This window comes from Xyrauchen texanus, chromosome 17 (assembly GCF_025860055.1).
Source record: "Xyrauchen texanus isolate HMW12.3.18 chromosome 17, RBS_HiC_50CHRs, whole genome shotgun sequence".
Classification (NCBI taxonomy): domain Eukaryota; kingdom Metazoa; phylum Chordata; class Actinopteri; order Cypriniformes; family Catostomidae; genus Xyrauchen; species Xyrauchen texanus.
In genome coordinates, this window is record NC_068292.1 from 44,697,386 (window position 1) to 44,722,221 (window position 24,836).

General features: G+C 41.3%; 1 protein-coding gene and 1 long non-coding RNA gene across 3 annotated transcripts; both read left to right on the top strand.

Moving 5' to 3' along the window:
- On the top strand, positions 1–24,836 carry xrcc1 (X-ray repair complementing defective repair in Chinese hamster cells 1). 2 transcript variants are annotated; one of them, XM_052147135.1, is made up of 18 exons: positions 1–128; positions 3,128–3,219; positions 3,301–3,393; positions 5,019–5,126; positions 5,213–5,371; positions 8,909–8,986; positions 9,078–9,201; positions 9,376–9,470; positions 9,861–10,008; positions 10,422–10,659; positions 11,451–11,567; positions 16,800–16,878; positions 17,092–17,185; positions 18,317–18,362; positions 18,498–18,637; positions 18,719–18,809; positions 19,875–19,950; positions 23,991–24,836. In XM_052147135.1, the coding sequence occupies exons 2-18, from the start codon at positions 3,169–3,171 to the stop codon at positions 24,096–24,098; spliced, it is 1,845 nt and encodes a 614-aa protein (XP_052003095.1). In that variant the 5' UTR covers positions 1–128; positions 3,128–3,168; the 3' UTR covers positions 24,099–24,836. The 2 variants fall into 2 exon arrangements, with proteins under 2 accessions (XP_052003095.1, XP_052003096.1); XM_052147136.1 differs by having other exon boundaries at positions 18,320–18,362.
- Positions 17,530–18,202, top strand: LOC127658080 (uncharacterized). Its single transcript, XR_007972357.1, has 3 exons — positions 17,530–17,622; positions 17,654–17,870; positions 17,999–18,202. It is a non-coding gene; the product is annotated as an uncharacterized LOC127658080 (long non-coding RNA).

Below are 24,836 nucleotides of genomic sequence, written 5' to 3' on the forward strand. Positions count from 1 at the left end.
AAAAACTCAAGCAAGCGGAAGTGACGTCATCCGTTGTTTGCATTCTTGGTGCGCGGCAAACGATCGTCGTACATACTATTTACCTAAACAATTGAGCTTACCAGAACCGGCAGCGTGTTTGGACTTCGGTACAGTTGTCTTACTTTATTAAATTAAATTATGAATGTTTTTAGTTCTTTTGCGGTTCGTGTATAACCGCTTTATATCAGTTCTATTGTTATCCTGTGAAACAGTGTGTCTAAAGCAGCTGTAGAGCTCATGCTAACTCAACTACTCACTGATGTTTAATATTATACTAATATATCATACTATATATATATATATATATATATATATATATATATATATATATATATATATATATATTGATGTTACATCAGATACAATATGTAATCATGTGTTATTATCAGTGTTGGGTGTAATGCATTACTGAGTCATTAATTACTGTAATTATATTACTAAAGGGATTACTCTTAATGTTTCAGTAATTTAATTACAGTTACTTCTGATATAATTGCGTTAAATGCTGTATAGACTATAGAACAATTCTATATAAAACAATAGTGCATTTCAAATGGTAATTTAATGTCTAATGTTAAAATATAGGTTTTCTAATTTAACGCTGGCCCTTTAAATTCTTTGGCCAGTTCATGAATAATTAATTAGATTTATTTTAAAGAGTTAAAAGAACAGTTTCATGTCTATCCTTGTATTTTTCATCTGGTCTTGGTTGATCGAGTTTAAGAAAGTAATTAGTGATAAACAGTGTTGGGTAAGTTACTCTAAAAAGTTATAAATTACTAAGTACATCTTCTACAGTGTAATTAGATTACTTTACTAATTACTCTGTCTGAAAAGTAGTTGCATTACTTATTACTAATTACTTTCTAAAACCTGATCAACCACTACCAGATGAAAAATACAAGGATAGACATGAAACTGTTCTTTTAATTCTTTCAGATAAATCAAATAAAATCAAATAAATTATTCATGAACTGGCCAAAAAAATTAAAGGGGCAGCGTTAAATAAGAAAACATACAATTAAACATTAGATGTTAAATTTCTATTTTAAATTCACAATTGTTTTATATAGAATTGGTCTACAGTCTATAAAGTGTTTTACCCAATTACATCAGAAGTAACTGTAATTCAATTACTAGAAAACATACTTTACTTTTTTCAATGAAAAAGTAATTTAATTACAGTAATTAATTACTTGGAAATGCATTACACCCAACACTGGTTTTAAGCAATGCAATTACTTTTCAGACAGAGTAATTAGTAGTACAGTAATCTAATTACACTGTAGAAGATGTAATTTCAGCTCTGTCGGTCCATACAATGCAGGTGAATGGTGACCAGAACTTTGAAGCTTCAGAAAGCACATAAAGGCAGCATAAAAGTAGTCCATACGACTCCTATATAATCGAGTTTGGGTGAGAGTACACTGTACAAGTTGACGTATGCCCAGAGCGATAGATGCAGCTAAGAAGAGTAATCGAGCTTGAAATCATGATCACCATGGAGACTGCTGATGTCAAGTTGGTCTGTTCTCAACCAATACCGATTGATCACTTCTGAAGACATGGATTAAGGTCCAGGTATATTGTGTATGGTCAACCACGTTGCCTTCGTGAGTCTACTCTTCTGACCGCGAGCGTATGCAAACACGTTTGACGCCTGCCCACTGAAACTTCTTTGTGATACTCTCTTAGTACAGTCAGTGGCAGGTGCATGCTTCAGCGACATGCTCAGCGGGTCAAGAAAATTTAGGCGGACACGCTGCTGTGCTGATGATGCAATTTGGAGCCATCCGCAATGCGGACGCCCAAAGTATACTTTGGTGTGTGAGTGAGAGAGAGAGAGAGAGAGTGTGTGTGTGTGTGTGTGAGAGAGAGAGAGAGAGAGTGTGTGTGAGAGAGAGAGAGAGAGTGTGTGTGTGTATGCCTGTTTGTGTGTGTGTGTGTGAGAGAGAGAGAGAGAGTGCGTGTGTGTGACTGTATATGTGTGTATGTGTAGAGAGAGAGAGAGAGAGTGTGTGTGTGTGACTGTATGTGTGTGTATTGTGTGTGTGTGTGTGTGTGTATGCGTGTTTGTGTGAGAGAGAGTGTGTGTGTGTGAGAGAGAGAGAGAGTGTGTATGCGTGTTTGTGTGTGTGTGTGTGTGAGAGTGTGTGTGTGTGTGAGAGAGGCTGAGAGTGTGTGTGTGTGTGTATGCCTGTTTGTGTATGTGTAGAGAGAGAGTGTGTGTGTGTGTGTGTGTGTGTATGCGTGTTGTGTGTGAGAGAGAGAGTGTGTGTGTGTGTGACTGAATGTGTGTGTATTGTGTGTTTGTGTGAGAGAGAGAGAGAGTGTGTGCGTGTGTGTGAGAGATGTGTGTGTGTGTGACTGAATGTGTGTGTATTGTGTGTGTTTGTGTGTGAGAGAGAGTGAGTGTGTATGCGTGTTTGTGTGAGAGAGAGAGTGTGTGTGTGTGACTGAATGTGTGTGTATTGTGTGTGTGTGTGTGACTGTTTATGTGTGATCGTAGAGAGAGTGTGTGTGTATATGTACTATTGCTGTTGAGAGAGATGAGTGTGCTGATGTGTGTGTGTGAGCGAGAGGAGTGTGTGTGTGTGTGAGAGAGAGAGCGTCAGTGTGTGTATGTGTGTGTGAGAGAGAGAGAGAGAGTGTGTGTGTGTGTGTGAGAGAGAGAGAGATGTGTGAGAGAGAGAGAGTGTGTGTGTGTGTGTGTGAGAGAGAGTGAGTGAGTGAGTGAGTGAGTGAGTGAGTGATGAGTGAGTGAGTGAGTGAGTGTGTGTGTGTGTATTGTATGTGTGTGTGTGTGAGAGAGAGTGAGTGAGTGAGTGAGTGTATGTGTGTGTATGTGTGTGTATACTTGGCCTTTAAACCACTAGAGTCATGTGGATTACTTTTATGCTGCCTTTATTTGCTTTTTGAGGCTTCAAAGTTCTGGTAACCATTCACTTGCTTTGTATGGACCGACAGAGCTGAAATATTCTTCTACAAATCTTCATTTGTGGCCTGCATGAGGGTGAGTAAATGATGAGAGGATTTTCATTCTTGGGTGAACTGTCCCTTTAATTGATATTTTTAAATGTTATTAATTCTAGCCGTTGTTTTACAGTGTTTTTATGACATCAGAGACGAGTGTGTCATTGGAAGAACATGCCAGAAATTAAGCTCAAGCATGTGGTGTCCTGCAGCAGTGAGGACAATGTAAGTATCAGTTATGTGGATCATGTGTTTGAGCTTTGCCCACATACGCTCGGTTAATATGTGAAATCATATTTGTTACAGACTCACAAGGCGGATAACCTCCTGACCTCTGACACTTACAGGAAATGGAAAGCTGCAAGACCCGGAGAGAAACAAGTTTCAGTGATTCTTCAAGTATGTCCGTTTTATTACTGCATGACCTTTTCTAGTGGGAACAACATTAAATACGTTTCCATCCAAGGATTTTTTGCGGAAAAACATTTTAGCGCATCATAATAAAGCTGATGGAAACGCACATTATCACTAAAATGTCACAAATGTCGACATTATATTTTATGTCGATACATCAAATGTTGCGAAAAACTGGTTTGGAAACACTTTGTCGATAAAATTGGCATTAAGGCAAAAATGTAGTGTCATATGACTATATTATGCCCCAGTCGTTAGCCTGTGTTTCCATGACGACAGTATTGAAAGCTGATTTATTGTACGTGATTATGGATTGATCTTTACGGCATATAGAGCCGATCTGCACACGGGACACTTCCAGGAGTGCAACACAAATATCTCGTATCATGCACCGGTCATGAATGAACAAATGAATGAACACTGTTTGTGATTAATTTAATCGCAGTATCCATCCTTTATTTATTAAAGTTTCTTTTCCACACCATTCACAATAATAGACGACAGTCACAGAATTATCCCACAAACCATTTTTAGAGCTTCAGAGTGCTTTTTATTTTTTTTTTGGAACACTTACAGCCCAATTCTATTAAATTATTGTGTAGTTTTACTTTTGAAAAAATGCTGCCAATATTCTCTGTATTAAATAAAAAACAATTTCCAAACGAAAAAAGCATTACATTAAAAAAATGAACAAACGAAAAAGTATTAAATAAAAAATAATTTCCGAATGAACAACGCATTACTAAACTAAAAAAGCATTAAAATAAAAAATAAAAATTACCAAACAAAAAAAGCATTAAATATTTTTTATTATTACTAAACAAAAAAAAGCATTAAATAATAAAAAAAAATGAACAAACGAAAAAGTATTAAATAAAAAATTATTACCAAATGAAAAAAGCATTGTGGAGCGGAGGGGGGCGGGGCCGGGTCGGAATATCGCGCGCCCGGTCCCCAATCGGCCTGATGAGGCGCGTGAGGGATAAAGGCGGCCGGTGACGACGGTTCGAGAGAGAGAGAATTACGGGCATGTCCGTCATGTGTGTGTGTGTTTATGGTTTTGGTTTGAGTTTAATTAAATAATTATTTATGTTGACAAGCCGGTTCACGCCTCCTCCTTGCCCATCCTTTAACTGTTTTACAAGCATTAAATAAAAAAAGTAATTATTACAAAAATAAAAAAGCATTAAATAAAAAATATACTGGAGAAATATTCGGGACATGATGCAGTTGTGATGATGATGATGATGATGATGATGATGATTAGATGAAATGTTCATTTTTGATTGCAACTCCTCCTCTTCCGATTGCTTTTATTTGTTAATTAAAATGACTGTAATCTGATTAATTTCAATGAATATTCCCAAACTTCAGAGGATAAAATTCGGCACATCTGGAGGTGAATTAGTGATAAACACATTTCTGAATGGAAACGGCTTCAGGACAGATTTCTGTTGCGCTAAACCAAAACTGATGCGACAAAGTGTTTTTTTAGTCATGACGTCATCACGCACGCCATTATTATCCATAAAACGCCGTTTGAATGTGACTGTGCTTTTAAAATCACATTTGCAGTAACGTTATTAAATGTTGATCTCTTGTGTGTCTAGTTTGATAAGGAAGAGCAGATTCACAGTATCGACATTGGAAATGAAGGCTCTGCTTTCATTGAGGTCCTTGTGGGTCACTCCGCATCAGTGAAAGATCAGGATTTTGAGGTACATGTAAATCTCAGTGATGCATTATTTGTAAGCTGATGTATCCAGTGCATTTGTTGAACTGTTGATGTTTGCGTCTGTTGTAGGTGTTGCTAGTCACCTCGTCGTTCATGTCACCTACAGAGAGTCGAAACGGCACAAACACAAACAGAGTTCGATTCTTCAGTCAAAACCAGCTGGTGAAGGCCGCGGCACAGGACAAATGGGACTGTGTGAAGATTGTGTGCACGCAGCCTTACAGCAAGGTAAACGTCATTTAATAACATCAATAAAAATTCCGTCATCATTTACTCACCCTCATGATGTTCCAAACTCATGTTTATTTGTGTCTGTGAAACATAAAAGGAGATTATGTTTTCAGCTCTTTTGCATGCATGATAACTAAGCTGCTGGGGGTTAGTCATTTGTTACTGTGACGGGCGCAGACACAGAGGCAACAACACTCCCAAATGAAATAAACCCCAGGTGCAGTTTATTATGCAACCACAATCCTCCAAACAACTTCAATAAAATATTTGATGCATAACACAGGACTATAATCAAGCTTGAAATATACCGGGGACTCTTATTTTGAAATATCTGTGCAAACACACAAGGGAAACAAAATATTCGCTCTTAGAATCTTCTACAATGTATCACAGTATTAACGCTACAACACAGTATTAGCATTAATACATCTCGTGGTGCTGGAGGACGAATCTCAGTTGCCTCCGCGTCTGAGACCGTCAATCCGCACATTTTATCACGTGACTTGTTGAGTGTGTTACCGTGGAGACGTAGCACGTGTGGAGGCTTCACGCTATTCTCCGCGGCATCCACGCACAACTCACCACACGCCCCACCGAGAGCGAGAACCACATTATAGCGACCACGAGGAGGTTACCCCATGTGACTTCACCCTCCCTAGCAACCGGGTGAATTTGGTTACCCCATGTGACTCTACCCTCCCTAGCAACCGGGTCAATTTGGTTACCCCATGTGACTCTACCCTCCCTAGCAACCGGGCCAATTTGGTTGCTAAGGAGACTTGACTGGAGTCACTCAGCACACCCTGGATTCAAACTCACGACTCCAGGTGTGATAGTCAGCGTCAATACTTGCTGAGATACTCAGACCCCCCCGGCAATAGATTTAAAAAATTATAATTTTCCTCTTCGGTCGGCGCTGGAAGATTCTACCGTTAAAACGGATTATTTCTACAGTATAACTGTGACCTCTAGAATTGAAATAAAATATGATGTGTATATATACGAATCCCTTCATCTGGTGAATATGTAGGCTGTAAATAGCTTTATTTGGTAACTAATTAAATATAGAGCATTAGAACGGAGCCAAGTGTCCATCATTTCATAATAAAAGTCCCCCAGTGTATAGTTAAAAGTCCTGCTTTATGCACCAAATCTTCATATTTCTGGTTATTATTGGAATATTGGTTGCAGAATAAACTGCGTCTGGGATTTTATTTATTTTTCTAGCCTCTCTGTCTGCATCATAGTAATGTTTTTTTTTTTTTTTTTACATTTTTAACATGAACAAAAACCTCTTCTGAGCACTTATTTTTCTAACATTACTTTAAGAAGTTGGACTCCCCTCAACCCCCCAAAATAAAATGTCCCCAAAAAAATATGCGTTTTCGGTGACTATCGGTGTTGATTTTTGACCATATTCAATAGTTAAAAAAAACAACTATCGGCTCTGATTAATCGATAAAAACGGATATATTCTCTGTATTAAATAAAATTAAATATTACCAAACAAAAAAGCATTAAACAAGTGCCTTGCACTACTCTCCGGCGCCGCCATCTTTGTTTTGGGTCTGACGAATTGACGCGCATATTTTGCGTCAACGTATTTTTTTGTCGACGTCATCGATGACGTCGACGCGTTGTCCCAGCCCTATACCAAACGAAAAAAGCATTAAATTAAAAAAATTAATTACCAAACGAAAAAAGCATTAAATTAAAAAAATTAATTACCAAACGAAAAAAGCATTAAATTAAAAAAATTAATTACCAAATGAAAAGAGCATTAAATTAAAAAAATTAATTACCAAACGAAAAAAGCATTAAATTAAAAAAATTAATTACCAAACGAAAAAAGCATTAAATTAAAAAAATTAATTACCAAACGAAAAAAGCATTAAATTAAAAAAATTAATTAATAAACAAAAAAAGCATTAAATTAAAAAAATGTATTAATAAACAAAAAAAGCATTAAATAAAAAAAATGTATTACCAAATGAAAAAAGCATTAAATAAAAAAAATTAATTAATAAACAAAAAAAGCATTAAATTAAAAAAATGAATTACCAAATGAAAAAAGCATTAAATTAAAAAAATTAATTAACAAAAAAAGCATTAAATTAAAAAAATTAATTACCAAACGAAAAAAGCGTTAAATTAAAAAAATTAATTACCAAACGAAAAAAGCATTAAATTAAAAAAATTAATTACCAAACAAAAAAAGCATTAAATAAAAAATATAAACGTCTAGTCCGTATGACTGAGGCAAAATAATCCATGTCGTCTTAAATGATTCGGGAGCTTTTGTGCGAGGAACAGACACATTTCAGTCTTTCTAAATAGAAAATCTTCAGTTTGCATGTTTAAATGAGCGCGTTTGGATATGACACGCATATAAAGCAATGATGTTAATTACAGCAGTTTATTTCAATTAGCGTAACACTTTACGGTAATGTTACATTAGTTAACTATAACAGTTGACATGAACTATCGATGAACAATACTTTTACAGCATTTATTAATCTTAATGTTAATTTCAACATATACTCAGGCATTTTTAAAATGTAAAGTTGTATTAACGTTAGTTATTGCACTATGAACTGACAATGAACAATTACATTTTATTAGCTAACATTAGCAAAGATTAATAAAGAAATATTTGTTTATGAAACGTAATGCATTAATGAATGTTAACGAATGGGGCTTATTGTAAAGTGTTAGCTAAAATACTTTATTTTAAAAATGCATTTTATATCACTGATTACTTTTTAAATGTAAAAATATATTTTATTCAAATAGAAAACATTTTTTATTTAAAAATGTAAATCAAATACAGTATTTACTGTGAGTGTCTATTGTGTGTGAACTAAGTAACTAACTCTTATTCTCTATATGTGTGTTTGTGTGTGTGCGCATTTGTGTGTGCGCGTGTTTGTGCGTATGTACGCGTTTGTATGTTTGTGTGCATGTTTGTGTGTGTGTGTGCATGTTTGTGTACATGTTTGTGTGTGTGTGCATGCGTGTTTGTGTGGGTGGATGTTTGTGGTTGCATGTTTGTGTATGTGTGCGTGTTTGTGCGCATTTGTGTGGGCGCGTGTTTGTGCTTGTGCGCGTATTTGTATGTGCATGTGTGTGCGCATGTTTGTGCATGCGTGTGTGTTTTTACTTGTGTTTGTGCGTGTGTGTGCATGTTTGTGTGCATGTTTGTGTGTGTGTGTGCATGCATGTTTGTGTGTATGCGTGTGTGTTTGTGTGCATGTGTGTATTTGTGCGCATTTGTGTTGGTGCATGTTTGTGTGTGCGCGTGTTTGTATGTGCATGTGTGCGTGCGTGTTTGTGCATGTGTGTGTTTTTTTACATGTGTTTGTGCATGTGTGCGTGCGTGTTTGTGTGTGTGTGTGGGTACGTGTTTGTGTCTGCGTGCATGTTTGTGTATTTGTGCGTGTTTGTGCATGCGCGCGTGTTTGTATGTGCATGCGCTTGTTTGTGCATGTGTGTGTTTTTACATGTGTTTGTGCATGTTTGTGTGCCTGTGTTTAGACAATAGCATATGGAGTCACCTTTATAAAGTTCCACTCGCCTCCAGACAGCAGCGATGTTCCTGTCTCGACTCCGCCTGTGAGTGTCACACCTCCACCGCTCATGTTTAATGTGCCGCTGTCTGACCGCAGGAGTTCTCAAAGATCTGTTCACTCTCTGTGTCTGACAGAAACTGACTAAACTGGGCCAGTTCCGTGTAAAAGACGAGTCCCCGTCCTCTGGATCCGGTGTGCAGCCCGGCAGTCTGTTCTTCAACAGAGACAGTTCTGCTAAGACCAGCACAGGACTGAAGGGTACATAATGATGTTATCCACAAACTTCAGCTGTATTTCAAATGGCAATAATACATTTTTAAGATTTGCAGTGTAGAGTCATGATGTCTGTGTACCTGCATGCTTGACGCAGATGACCTGTAAAGTAAATGTTGTAATGATGTCAAAGAATAATACATCTGTCTGTTTGTCCAGTGTCTCCTCAGAATGACAGGTTGAGTTACGCCGCTGCTGCTCTGAAGTCTGACGGATCGTCCACACAGTCACCTTCCAGCAGCAGCTCACAGCAGGTACACCAGACCCACAATTCCTCTCCACACACACACACACACATGCATACTAATAGCCCAACTCATTTGGACCATTTGAGTAAATCACTCCTCGCAGGGTGAGTACGGGAGGGTTGCCTCCGTGTCTGAGACCGTCAATTCCTGCATCTTATCACGTGGCTTATTGAGCAAATTACCACGGAGACGTAGCGCTTGTGGAGTCTTCACGCTATTCTCCGCGGCATCCACGCACGACTCACCACACGCCCCACACGGTGTCTCTAGAGCGTCCTAATGTGGAGTGGTGGTGGCGCAGTGGGCTAAAACACTAAACTGGTAATCAGAAGGTTGCTGGTTCGGTTCAAATGCATGAATGTAAATGTGATGTACTTCCCGTTGTGTGTTTGACAGGCTCCTGTGAAGAGGAAGTTTGAGTTCAGTAAAGACCGTCTGGATGCTGCGGGTCCCCCACCCAAAAAATCCAGCTCCGCTGAACCAAACTCCGCCACCCCGAAAACTAAAGCAAGAACCAGCACAACTCCAACATCCAGCACCAACGGTAACGCAACGATTGTTTGATGAACACCAAAACACGTGTGAATTGATTGGCTGTATCGTAAAGCGAGCTGTTGTTGGGCTGTTTCATATTAGAGAATGTTCCAGTGTGACACTTCCAATGCAAGTCAATGGGGTTTAATCTGTCAACATTAAAATACTGTTTCACAAGTATAAACACAAGACATAAACAATATGTGTGTTAACATGATTTTACTGTCATTAAATCACTTAATAACCACATCTGTGTGAAGATATAGACCATTATACAACTCCGTTGCCATGACGACGTAATGTAAAAATGCAGATTTAAGCAACTTTTTAAACTTGACTCGTGTTGAACCCAGAACACAATGTGTGCGGAATAGATTAAAACATCTATTGCTCATTTCTACTCAACCCTCAAATGTGTTCCAGTGTCTCCAGCACAGAAGAGTGCAGAGAAGAAGAGAGAGACTCCAAAGTCCAAACCGGAGGCAAAACCCAAAGCCAAGCCCAAATCTACAGAACCGGTGCCTGTAAACCGCATCATGGAGGGAGTTGTGTTTGTCCTGAGTGGCTTTCAGAACCCGTTCCGTGCAGATCTGAGGGATAAAGCGCTGGCCATGGGAGCACGATACCGACCCGACTGGACTCCAGACTGCACACACCTCATGTACGGACTGAAGCTTTAGTGTCCATTACAGCACGATGACCATCATGAAACCTGTCCAGAATGTGTGGGTGGGGGGTCTGGGTATCTCAGCGAGTATTGACGCTGACTGTCACACCTGGAGTCACGAGTTTGAATTCAGGGCGTGCTGAGTGACTCCAGTCAGGTCTCCTTAGCAACCACATTGGCTTGGTTGCTAAGGAGGGTAGATTCACATGGGGTAACCTCCTCGTGGTGGTGATTAGTGGTTCTCTTATAATATTTCATTTTAATATAATTAATGTGTTTGTGTCTTTGTGTGTTTGTGTCTTTGTTTGTGTGTGTGTGTGTCTCTCTGTGTGTGTTTATTTGTACCTGTTTGTGTGTGGGGGGGAGGGTGTTTGTGTGTGCATTTGTGTCTGTGTTTGTGCATCTGTTCTTGTTTGTGTGTCTATGCGTGTGTGTGAGTTTGAGCGTGTGCTTGTGTTTGTGTGTCTGTTTGTGCATTATTTATGTGTTTGTGTTTTTGCGTGCACTTGTGCGTTCGTGTGTGTGTGTGCCTGCCCTTGTGCGTGTTTGTGTGTGTGTGTGCATTATTTATGTGTTTATGTGTGCATGTGTGCGTGTTTGTGTGTGCGTCTTTGTGCGCGTGTGTTTGTGTGTAAAAATATATATATTTTTATTTATTTTCTTCATGCAAAATAACATTTCTTATTATTTAGATTTTGTGCTGCTTGTCGCACAATATGAAGTATTAGAGAAGCTTGAAGTTGTTGTTGTTGTTTAGATGAAATTGGTGTTTTTGTCTCCTGCAGCTGTGCGTTTGCCAACACGCCCAAATACAGTCAAGTGAAAGCGGCTGGTGGCACAATCGTCAGTAAACAGTGGGTACTGGACTGCCACAAACGAAAAGAGAAGATTTCACACAGACGGTGAGGATTCTGTTCAAACAATATTGCCATTTATTTCCTTTCCAAAATCCATAAAATGTATTTATTTATAGCCAAAAACAAACACGGCTCACAACCCATTTGATGAATTTGGTAAAGCAGAAAGTGTAGAGCTGGACTTAATTTAACATGTGATAATTGCTTGTGTGGTGGAAAGTGTCTCAGAAATGTACGTCTGCACAATTAATGGAAAGAAATCGAGATTACAATTCCATCATTATGTGTACTCACAACATTTTCTAATGACATCATATTGTTTGTGCGTTGTGTGCATGAATGCCGAGGCAAATCTGATGCATATAAACTAGTTTTATGCATATCATTAATACTCGCGGTCTATGTGATATCGCGCACCGTTGATTTAAAATGTGAAAAACGCTTTTTGTTTTACATGCACTTAAAATATTAAAGCAATTCAGGAAGTTGTTTTGATGCACGAATATGTCATGCATTATTATAGTCATTAATAAATGTAACAAATGCAAAATTACAATATCAAAGGAAATAATCGGCAATTATGAGTTTCGTCATAATCGTGAAGCCCTACAAAAAAAATCATAATTGTCGATTATTAGGTGGGGTCTGGTATCTCAGCGAGTATTGACGCTGACTATCACCGCTGGAGTCGTGAGTTTGAATCCAGGGCGTGCTGGAGTGACTCCAGTCAGGTCTCCTTAACAACCAAATTGGCCCGGTTGCTAGGGAGGGTAGAGTCACATGGGGTAACCTCCTCGTGGTCACTATAATGTGGTTCTCGCTCTCGGTGGGGCGTGTGGCGAGTTGTGCGTGGATGCTGCGGAGAATAGCGTGAAGTCTCCTCATGCGCTATGTCTCCACGGTAACGCGCTCAAGTCACATGATAAGATGCGCGGATTGACGGTCTCAGATGCGGAGGCAACTGAGATTCGTCCTCCAACACCCGGATTGAGGCAATTGGGAATTGGGCGTTCCACACTGAAGAGAAAAAAATCTATAAAATAATAATAATTGTGGATTATTTATTTGGGAGTGTAAAGCCACATGTACACTCGGGCTGGGTATCACCAGCTGTCAATCATGTTGGCACGTGAGAACTGATGCACGCACGACACACATTTCAAGGTAAAAATGAATGTTTCACACACACAAGAAAGTAAACGGCCATCTCTAAGTTTTACTGCCATTAAAATATATGATTGGCTTTATTTATCATCTAGTGAATGTGATAGAGCTGGCCCATATATTGAATACTCGCGGTGTATTTGTGATGATTTCACGTTGTTAATGTTGCAATGATTTGGAGCAAATCCATATACAGTTTTGAATCATCCAGCCCTAATGATTCAGTGTGTGTGTGTGTGTGTGTGTGTGTGTGTGTGTGTGTTGTGTTTAGCAGTCGTCTGGTCTCGACTGGTGTTTTCATGTCCTCTTCGAGTGCCCACCTCAGATTATTTATTCTGTATTTAAAAGCTGCATCTGTCATGGGTAATTAAAGGTCCCACTTCCTTTGAAGATGAGGAGGGGGTATCTGTCTACGCACATGCCACACGCGCACACATGCATGCACAAACACACACACATGCACGCACACTCACGCACATGCACGTACACACACGCACGTACACACACACACGTGCACTCACGCACATGCACTCACGCACATGCACATACACATATGCACAAACACACATGCACGTACACACATGCACATACACACACACATATGCACAAACACACATGCACGTACACACATGCACGTACACATACACACATATGCACAAACACACATGCATGTACACTCACACACATGCACATACACACATGCACATACACACACACATGCACACGCACATGCACGTACACTCACGCACATGCACGTACACACATGCACTCACACGCACTCACACACATGCACATACACATATGCACAAACACACATGCACAAACACACATGCACGTACACTCACACACATGCACTCACACACATGCACAAACACACATGCACAAACACACATGCACGTACACTCACACACATGCACTCACACACATGCACATACACACACACACACATGCACAAACACACATGCACGTACGCACATGCACAAACACACATGCATGTACACTCGCACACATGCACATACACACACACACACACATATGCACAAACACACATACACACACATATGCACAAACACACGTGCACGTACACTCACACACATGCACATACACACACACACACATATGCACAAACACACATGCACGTACACTCACACACATGCACATGCGCACACACACATTCACACACATGCACATGCACACACACATATGCACAAACACACATGTACATACACTCACACACATGCACATACATACGCACACACACATATGCACAAACACACATGCATGTGCACTCACGCACATGCACGTACACACATGCACAAACACACATGCACGTATGCACGTACACTCACACACATGCACTCACACACATGCACTCACACACATGCACTCACAAACATGCACATACACATGCACAAACACACGTACACTCACACACATGCACAAACACACATGCACATACACACATACACTCATGCACATACACACATACACTCATGCACATACACACATGCACATACACACATACACTCATGCACACACACACGTGCACATACACACACATATGCACAAACACTTGCACGTACACTCACACACATGCACACATGCACATACACACACACACACATGCACAAACACACATGCACGTACACATGCACATACACACACATATGCACAAACACACACACATATGCACAAACACGCATGCACATACACACACACACATATGCACAAACACACGTACACTCACACGTACACTCACACACATGCACAAACACACATGCACGTACACTCACACACATGCACTCACACACATGCACATACACACAAACACTCATGCACATACACACACATATGCACAAACACACATGCACGTACACTCACACACATGCACATACACACAAACACACATGCACATACACTCATGCACATACACACATGCACAAACACATGCACACACACACATGCACATACACACACATATGCACAAACACTTGCACGTACACTCACACACATGCACACATGCACATACACACACACACACATGCACAAACACACATGCACGTACACATGCACGCACACACATGCACATACACACACATATGCACAAACACACACACATATGCACAAACACACATATGCACAAACACACGTACACTCACATGCACAAACACACATGCACGTACACTCACACACATGCACTCACACACATGCACATACACACAAACACTCATGCACATATCACACATATGCACAAACACACATGCACGTACACTCACACACATGCACATACACACAAACACACATGCACATACACTCATGCACATGCACAAACACATGCACACACACACACATGCACATACACACACATATGCACAAACACTTGCACGTACACTCACACACATGCACACATGCACATACACACACACACACATGCACAAACACACATGCACGCACACACATGCACATACACACACATATGCACAAACACATGCACACACATGCACATACACACACACACATATGCACAAACACACGTACACTCACACATGCACAAACACACATGCACGTACACTCACACACATGCACTCACACACATGCACGTACACTCACACACATGCACGTACACTCACACACATGCACACACACACATGCACATACACACACACACATGCACGTACACACACATGCACATACACACATATGCACAAACACACATGCACGTACATTCACATGCACGCACACACATGCACGCACACACATGCACATACACACATGGACGTACACCCACACACATGCACGTACACTCATGCACATACACACACACATATGCACAAACACATGCACACACACACACATGCACATACACACACATATGCACAAACACACGTGCACGTACACTCACACACATGCACACACACACATACACACACACATGCACAAACACACATGCACGTACACACACATGCACAAACACACATGCACGTACACACACACGCACAAACACACATGCACGTACACACACATGCACAAACACACATGCACGTACACACATATGCACAAACACACGTGCACGTACACTCACACACATGCACACACACACATGCACATACACACACACATGCACAAACACACATGCACGTACACACACATGCACAAACACACATGCACGTACACACACACGCACGTACACTCATGCACATACACACACACACACATGCACATACACACACATATGCACAAACACACATGCACGTACACTCACATGCACGCACACACATGCACATACACACATGGACGTACACTCACACGTGCACTCACACACGTGCACGCACACACATATGCACAAACACATGCACGTACACTCACACACATGCACATACACACATGGACGTACACTCACATGCACGCACACACATGCACATACACACATGGACGTACACTCACGCGTGCACTCACACACGTGCACGCACACACATATGCACAAACACATGCACGTACACACACACATGCATGCACACACACACACACGTACACGCACACACATATGCACAAACACACATGCACGTACACTCACACACACTTACATACACACACTCACTTACACAAACACACACTCACACATACACACAAACAAATACACACACATTTTTTATTATTGGCCCTCTAAATTCTTATTCTATAAATCTAGAACATCATGTATTGTAATGCAGAGTCGTTTATTTCTTGATTTGGCTGTTTATCACATTTAGTTAGTTTTCATTTTTATACAGAAACAAAACATTTGATGTATTGCAAATATTTGGGCTAACCGTGCCAGGAAAATAGTTATTTAATATCGGTAATAAGAGGTCCTGTGATGCAACTCGAGGACAACTGAAGGAAGCTTGAGGAAACATACTTCCCAATCTCCAGAATATTCCAGGATCGCTCCTCAATATTTCTCCCAGCTTCAGTCCCACATTCAGCGGCAGCAGACGTTGATAAAGTGACTCAAGCACAGTCACTGATGGATTATTGTCTTCCTGCACAGTTTAATAAAGCACATGTGTGGCAGAAGGAACTACAAGCCTTAATGCTGTTAACTTTCCCTGGAACCTCGTTCTCATTTTCCAGGTATCTCATGGACGGAGCCGAGTCCAGTTCGGAGAGTGAGGCAGAACCGGACGAGAGCGACGAGGAACCAGAGATTGTGGTAATTGCTTTTTTTTTTCTTTATCGTTTCTCAAGAATCACGTCCTGAGCTTGTGTCCGCTTAATTAGCCATGAGTAAAAAAAGCGGCGTAACCTTGGTGGAGCCTGCTGTTGCCGTGGAGACAGCCTCCCCAGGTTTGACTTCCTGACACGCATCATGCAGCCTGACTCGCATAAAGAATTGCGTAACCAGTTTTTCTGCATCCTTCCCTAGAAAACTCCAGAAAAGAAGCAGGTGACCCCAAAGAAACAGCCGATCAAGACAGAGGAAGATGAGTATGGAGGATCAACAGATGAAGAAGGCCCAGGTGAAGTGTTTTAAATGTTTTAAAAATGCAATATCGGGGGTCTGGGTAACTCAGCGAGTATTGACGCTGACTATCACACCTGGAGTCGTGAGTTTGAATCCAGGGTCTGCTGAGTGACTCCAGACAGGTCTCCTTAGCAACCAAATTGGCCGGTTGCTAGGGAGGGTAGAGTCACATGTGGTAACCTCCTCGTGGTGGTGATTAGTGGTTCTCGCTCTCAATGGGGCGTGTGGTGAGTTGTGTGTGGATCGTGGAGAGTAGCATGAGTCTCCATGTGCTACGTCTCCTTGGTAACGCGCTAAACAAGTCACGTGAGAAGTGCCCGACAAGACAGACACATCTATGGTAAGTGCCACGGGAAGTGTGGGGCGAAAGGTCAAGTGCCACAGGAAGTGTGGGGCGAAAGGTCAAGTGCCACAGGAAGTGCGGGGCAAAAGGTCAAGTGCTACGGGAAGTGCGGGGGAAAAGGTCAAGTGCTACGGGAAGTGTGGGATGAAAGGGCAAGTGTTACAGGAAGTGTGGGATGAAAGGGCAAGTGTTACGGGAAGTGTGGGGTGAAAGGTCAAGTGTTACGGGAAGTGCGGGGTGAAAGGTCAAGTGCTACAGGAAGTGTGGGGCGAAAGGTCAAGTGCTACAGGAAGTGTGGGATGAAAGGTCAAGTGCTACAGGAAGTGTGGGGCGAAAGGTCAAGTGCTACAGGAAGTGCGGGGGGCGAAAGGTCAAGTGCTACGGGAAGTGTGGGATGAAAGGTCAAGTGCTACAGGAAGTGCGGGGGGCGAAAGGTCAAGTGCTACGGGAAGTGTGGGATGAAAGGTCAAGTGCTACAGGAAGTGTGGGGTGAAAGGTCAAGTGCTACAGGAAGTGTGGGGTGAAAGGTCACCGGAGTAATAACAAGGATATGCAGAGCTGTCATGAACTCTTTGAAGTAGTTTAAGTCTTTGTTCACATTATTAATGTCCTGATGATACATTGTGATCATTTGAATGCCACTTTCCTGAATAAAAGTATCAATTTCTTTCCATAAGAGCAAAATACTGCTAGAATAACTACGTAGTGATGTATATCTATCGTTATATAGGAATATAAAATGAAAATACAATAATGTAAATGTTCTTATACTTCTGTATTTAGCAGGAGATGACGAGTCCGGTATGGACACTGAAGATGAGCTAAACAGGTAACGAGCGTTCAGACGCTGTCAACACATTCCCAACACATCAACATTATCCGTTAATTAACGTTCTCATACCCCCCAGTTTTACACAAATTCAGGAAAGTTTCTAAAGGGTTTTTTAACGCCCTATTGTTTCAGGGTGCAGATGGAGAGCAGGAAGAAAAAAGCAACGAGGGAAAGCGCCGGCGAAGTGAAAGATGAAGATCCGTACGGCGGCTCTACTGATGAGAACACGGACGCCGAGGAAGAGGAGGATAAACCCATCCCTGAACTGCCAGGTCTGACTCACCACCCTGTTTCACCTGGACGTGCAGGTCTCACGTTTCTATCGCGTGTTCACCGAGTCTCTTGTCTTTCAGACTTTTTAACAGGAAAGTTCTTCTATCTCTACGGCAAGTTCCCCGACCACCAGAAAAGGCAACTTCAGCGCTACATCGTCGCCTTCAATGGGTAAAAGAGAGACACATATTCAGAAGCGGGGATTCCAATCACCTATTTATATGCATATTATGGGGGTATCACATAAAAACTGCTGGATGAAAATGCCAAGATGCGAAAAAAATCTCTAAAATGTGCATAAAAAGCTCACTTGAGGTGGAGACATTTTCTAATCGCTAAGAACACATTTGCATAAACTGCAATGGAAACAAATTTTCCGAATAAACTCTATAAAACACTCTTGATATGCGCCTATTAAAGGGACAGTTCATCATTTACTCATGCTCATGATATCCCAAAAGTGTGTGACTTTCTTTCTTCTGTACACACATTATCATTTTTAGAAGAATATTTCAGCTCTTTTGGTCATACAATGCAAGTGGCTGGTGACCAGAACTTTGAAGCTAGAAAAAGCACATAAAGGCAGCATATAAGTAATCCACATGACTCCAGTGGTTTAATCCATGTCTTCAGAAGTGATATGATAGGTGTGGGTGAGAAACAGATCAATTTAAGATTTAAATTTAAGATTTAAGTCCTTTTTTACTATAAATTCTCCTCCCTGGCCAGTAGGGGCGATACGCACAAAGAATGCGAATTGACAAAAACAAAAGAAGAAAAATGTGAAAGTGAAAATGTATATTTATAGTAAAAAAAAAAAAGACATAAACATTGATATTTTTCTCACCCACACTTATCATATCACTACTGAAGACATGGATTAAACCACTGGAAATTTATGGATTACTTATATGCTGCCTTTTTGTGCTTTTTGTAGCTTCAAAGTTCTGGTCACCATTCACTTGCATTGTATGGACCTACAGACCTGAAATATACTTCTAAAAATCTTCAGTCGTGTTCTGCAGATGAAATAAAGTCATACATGTCTGAGATGGCATGAGGATGAGTAAATGATGAGAGAATTTTCAGGTGCACTAACCACTTTAATATGCGCATGTGGCATCCGATGTGTAATCTGATATGAAATGGCACGAGCGTTGGCAGCATTTGAGAGGATGTACTGTTGGTGCAGCATGACCAATCAAATGCTCTGATATGTTTGATTATCCCTCTCAGAGCGGTTGAAGACTACATGAGTGAGAAGGTCCAGTTTGTCGTCACCAGTCAGGGATGGGACGAAACATTTGAGGATGTGAGTGGCTTTCCTTTCAAAACTACTTTTGCATTCATCCACACAGAGCAGTGTCTAGGGATCCCTAACATCCCTATCCCTAACATCCCTATCCCGAACATCCCTATCCCGAACATCCCTATCGTCCCTATCCTTAACTTCCCTATCCCGAACATCCCTATCCCTATCCTTAACTTCCCTATCCCAAACATCCCTATCCTTAACTTCCCTATCCCGAACATCCCTATCCTTAACTTCCCTATCCCTGTCCCTAACATCCCTTGAATCCCTAACATCCCTTGAATCCCTATCCCTAACATCCCTATCCCGAACATCCCTTTCCCTAACATCCCTATCCCGAACATCCCTCTCCCTATCATCCCTTGAATCCCTATCCTTAACTTCCCTCTCCCGAACATCCCTATCCCGAATATCCCTCTCCCTAACATCCCTATCCCTAACATCCCTTGAATCCCTCTCCCTAACATCCCTATCCCTAACATCCCTTGAATCCCTATCCCTAACATCACTATCCTTAACATCCCTCTCCTAACATCCCTCTCCTAACATCCCTATCCTGAACATCCCTATCCCTAACATCCCTTGAATCCCTATCCCTAACATCCCTATTATCCCTAACATCCCAATCCTTAACATCCCTAACATCCCTATCCCTAACATCCTTATCATCCCTATCCCTAACATCCCAATCCTTAACATCCTTATCATCTCTATCCCTAACATCCCTATCATCCCTAACATCCCAATCCCTATCATCCCGAACATCCCTATCCCTAACATCCCAATCCTTAACATCCTTATCATCTCTATCCCTAACATCCCTGTCATCCCTATCCCTAACATCCCTATCATCCCTAACATCCCAATCCCTATCATCCCGAACATCCCAATCCTTAACATCCTTATCATCTCTATCCCTAACATCCCTGTCATCCCTATCCCTAACATCCCTATCATCCCTAACATCCCAATCCCTATCATCCCGAACATCCCTATCCCTAACATCCCAATCCTTAACATCCTTATCATCCCTATCCCGAACATCCCAATCCTTAACATCCCTATCATCCCGAACATCCCTATCATCCCTATCCCTAACATCCCTATCCCTAACATCCCAATCCTTAACATCCTTATCATCCCTATCCCGAACATCCCAATCATCCCTAACATCCCAATCCCTATCATCCCGAACATCCCTATCCCGAACATCCCAATCATCCCTAACATCCCAACCCCTATCATCCCGAACATCCCTATCATCCCTATCCCGAACATCCCTAACATCACAATCCTTAACATCCTTATCATCCCTAACATCCCTATCCCTAACATCCCTATCATCCCTATCCCTAACATCCCGAACATCCCTATCCCTAACATCCCAATCCTTAACATCCTTATCATCTCTATCCCTAACATCCCAATCCCTATCATCCCGAACATCCCTATCCCTAACATCCCAATCCTTAACATCCTTATCATCCCTATCCCGAACATCCCTAACATCCCAATCATTAACATCCTTATCATCTCTATCCCTAACATCCCTATCATCCCTATCCCTAACATCCCAATCCCTATCATCCCTTGAATCCCTATCCCTAACATCCCTATTATCCCTAACATCCCTCTCCCTAACATCCCAATCCTTAACATCCCTATCATCCCTAACATCCCGAACATCCCTATCCCTAACATCCCAATCCTTAACATCCTTATCATCCCTATCCCTAACATCCCAATCCTTAACATCCTTATCATCTCTATCCCTAACATCCCTATCATCCCTATCCTAACATCCCTATCATCCCTAACATCCCAATCCCTATCATCCTGAACATCCCTATCCCTAACATCCCAATCCTTAACATCCTTATCATCCCTATCCCGAACATCCCTAACATCCCTATCCCTAACATCCCTATCATCCCGAACATCCCTATCCCTAACATCCCTATCATCCCTATCCCTAACATCCCTATCATCCCTAACATCCCTATCCCTAACATCCCAATCCTTAACATCCTTATCATCCCTATCCCGAACATCCCAATCATCCCTAACATCCCAATCCCTATCATCCCGAACATCCCTATCCCTATCATCCCGAACATCCCTATCATCCCTATCCCGAACATCCCTAACATCACAATCCTTAACATCCCTATCCCTAACATCCCTATCATCCCTATCCCTAACATCCCAATCCTTAACATCCTTACCATCTCTATCCCTAACATCCCAATCCCTATCATCCCGAACATCCCTATCCCTAACATCCCAATCCTTAACATCCTTATCATCCCTATCCCGAACATCCCTAACATCCCAATCCTTAACATCCTTATCATCTCTATCCCTAACATCCCTATCCCTAACATCCCAATCCCTATCATCCCTATCCCTAACATCCCAATCCTTATCATCCCGAACATCCCTATCCCTAACATCCCAATCCTTATCATCCCTATTCCTAACATCCCAATCCTTAACATCCTTATCATCTCTATCCCTATCATCCCTATCCCGAACATCCCTATCATCCCTAACATCCCAATCCCTATCATCCCAAACATCCCTATCCTTAACATCCCTATCCCTAACATCCCAATCCTTATCATCCCTATCCCTAACATCCCAATACTTAACATCCTTATCATCTCTATCCCTATCATCCCTAACATCCATATCCCGAACATCCCTATCATCCCTAACATCCCAATCCCTATCATCCCAAACATCCCTATCCTTAACATCCCGAACATCCCTATCCCTAACATCCCAATCCTTAACATCCTTATCATCCCTATCCCGAACATCCCAATCCCTATCATCCCTAACATCCCTATCCCTAACATCCCAATCCTTATCATCCCGAACATCCCTATCATCCCTAACATCCCAATCCCTATCATCCCGAACATCCCTATCCCTAACATCCCCATCCTTATCATCCCTATCCCGAACATCCCTAACATCCCAATCCTTAACATCCCTATCATCCCTAACATCCCAATCCTTATCATCCCTATCCCTAACATCCCAATCCTTAACATCCTTATCATCCCTATCCCTAACATCCCAATCCTTAACATCCCTATCATCCCTAACATCCCAATCCTTATCATCCTAACATCCTATCATCCCTATCCATAACATCCCTATCATCCTTATCCCTAACATCCCGAACATCCCTATCCCTAACATCCCAATCCTTAACATCCTTATCATCCCTATCCCTAACATCCCAATCCTTAACATCCTTATCATCTCTATCCCTAACATCCCAATCCTTAACATCCTTATCATCCCTATCATCCTTATCCCTAACATCCCGAACATCCCTATCCCTAACATCCCAATCCTTAACATCCTTATCATCCCTATCCCTAACATCCCAATCCTTAACATCCTTATCTCTATCCCTAACATCCCAATCCTTAACATCCTTATCATCCCTATCCCTAACATCCCAATCCTTAACATCCTTATCATCCCTATCCCTAACATCCCTATCATCCTTATCCCTAACATCCCTAACATCCCAATCCTTAACATCCTTATCATCCCTATCCCTAACATCCCAATCCTTAACATCCTTATCATCTCTATCCCTAACATCCCAATCCTTAACATCCTTATCATCTCTATCCCTAACATCCCAATCCTTAACATCCTTATCATCCCTATCCCGAACATCCCTATCCCTAACATCCCTATCATCCCGAACATCCCTATCCCTAACATCCCAATCCTTAACATCCTTATCATCTCTATCCCTAACATCCCAATCCCTAACATCCTTATCATCTCTATCCCTAACATCCCAATCCTTATCATCCCTAACATCCCTATCCCCATCATCCCTATCCCTAACATCCTTATCCCTTTTGTCATTCATTGCTTTTAAAAGAATGAGAATTTGAAAGAAATAACGATTCTAGATCACGAAGCCATTCGTGAAATCTTTCTAGCTTGTTAAACGTCAAGGTTCTTTCTCTTCATCTTTTTCACTCTCTGTTCTGTCTTTTTTACAGGCTTTGATGGAAAATGGAAATCTGAGCTTTGTAAAGCCTTCCTGGATATTCGCCATCAATGACCGGCAGAAGATGCTGCCGTACCAGCCGTACACTGTTGTTCCTTGAGAGAGCTTTTGCAGTCTGATGATTTCTTGCTTTTTTGAAGCACACCGATTGATTGTAGCCTTGACACGAGACGAGCTGCATTACAGGAATAGTTCAGGCAAAAATGAGAATTCTGTCATTATTTACACACCCTCAGATTGTTCAAAACCTGTATGACTTTCGTAACACAGTGACTGCAGCTGTCAATCTCCAAAAAGCAACATAAAATCAGTCCTGACGACTCCATGTCTTCTGAAGTGTTACTGAAGCTTTTGATCAGGAAAAGACCTAAATTTAAGTCGTTATTCACTGAAAATCTTACCATCTGCTCTGCTGCCATTTACTGAATTAATCCACTCTCTTTGTTTGGCTTTTATGTTCCTCTGAAGAAAGTCGTGTGTGTAAAAACCTGGATGTAGTTTTAGTTATTGAATATGTATCTTCACACATGCTGTCACTTATTGATTAGCTGATCTATATTCATATCGCTTGCCCTCATTATCGCCAGATATTTCAGCGCTTTTATGTGTGCATTATTTAAAACCGTCTCAAGAAGCACCTGAGATTAATATGGCTGTAAAATGAGTTACATTTATTGGAGATTCATGCTGCGTATGATGGGTAAACTCTCATGTTAAGGATTGGGACGTTCGGGATAGGGATGTTAGGGATAGGGATGTTCGGGATAGGGATGTTCGGGATAGGGATGATAGGAATAGGGATGTTTGGGATAGGGATGTTAGGGATAGGGATGTTTGG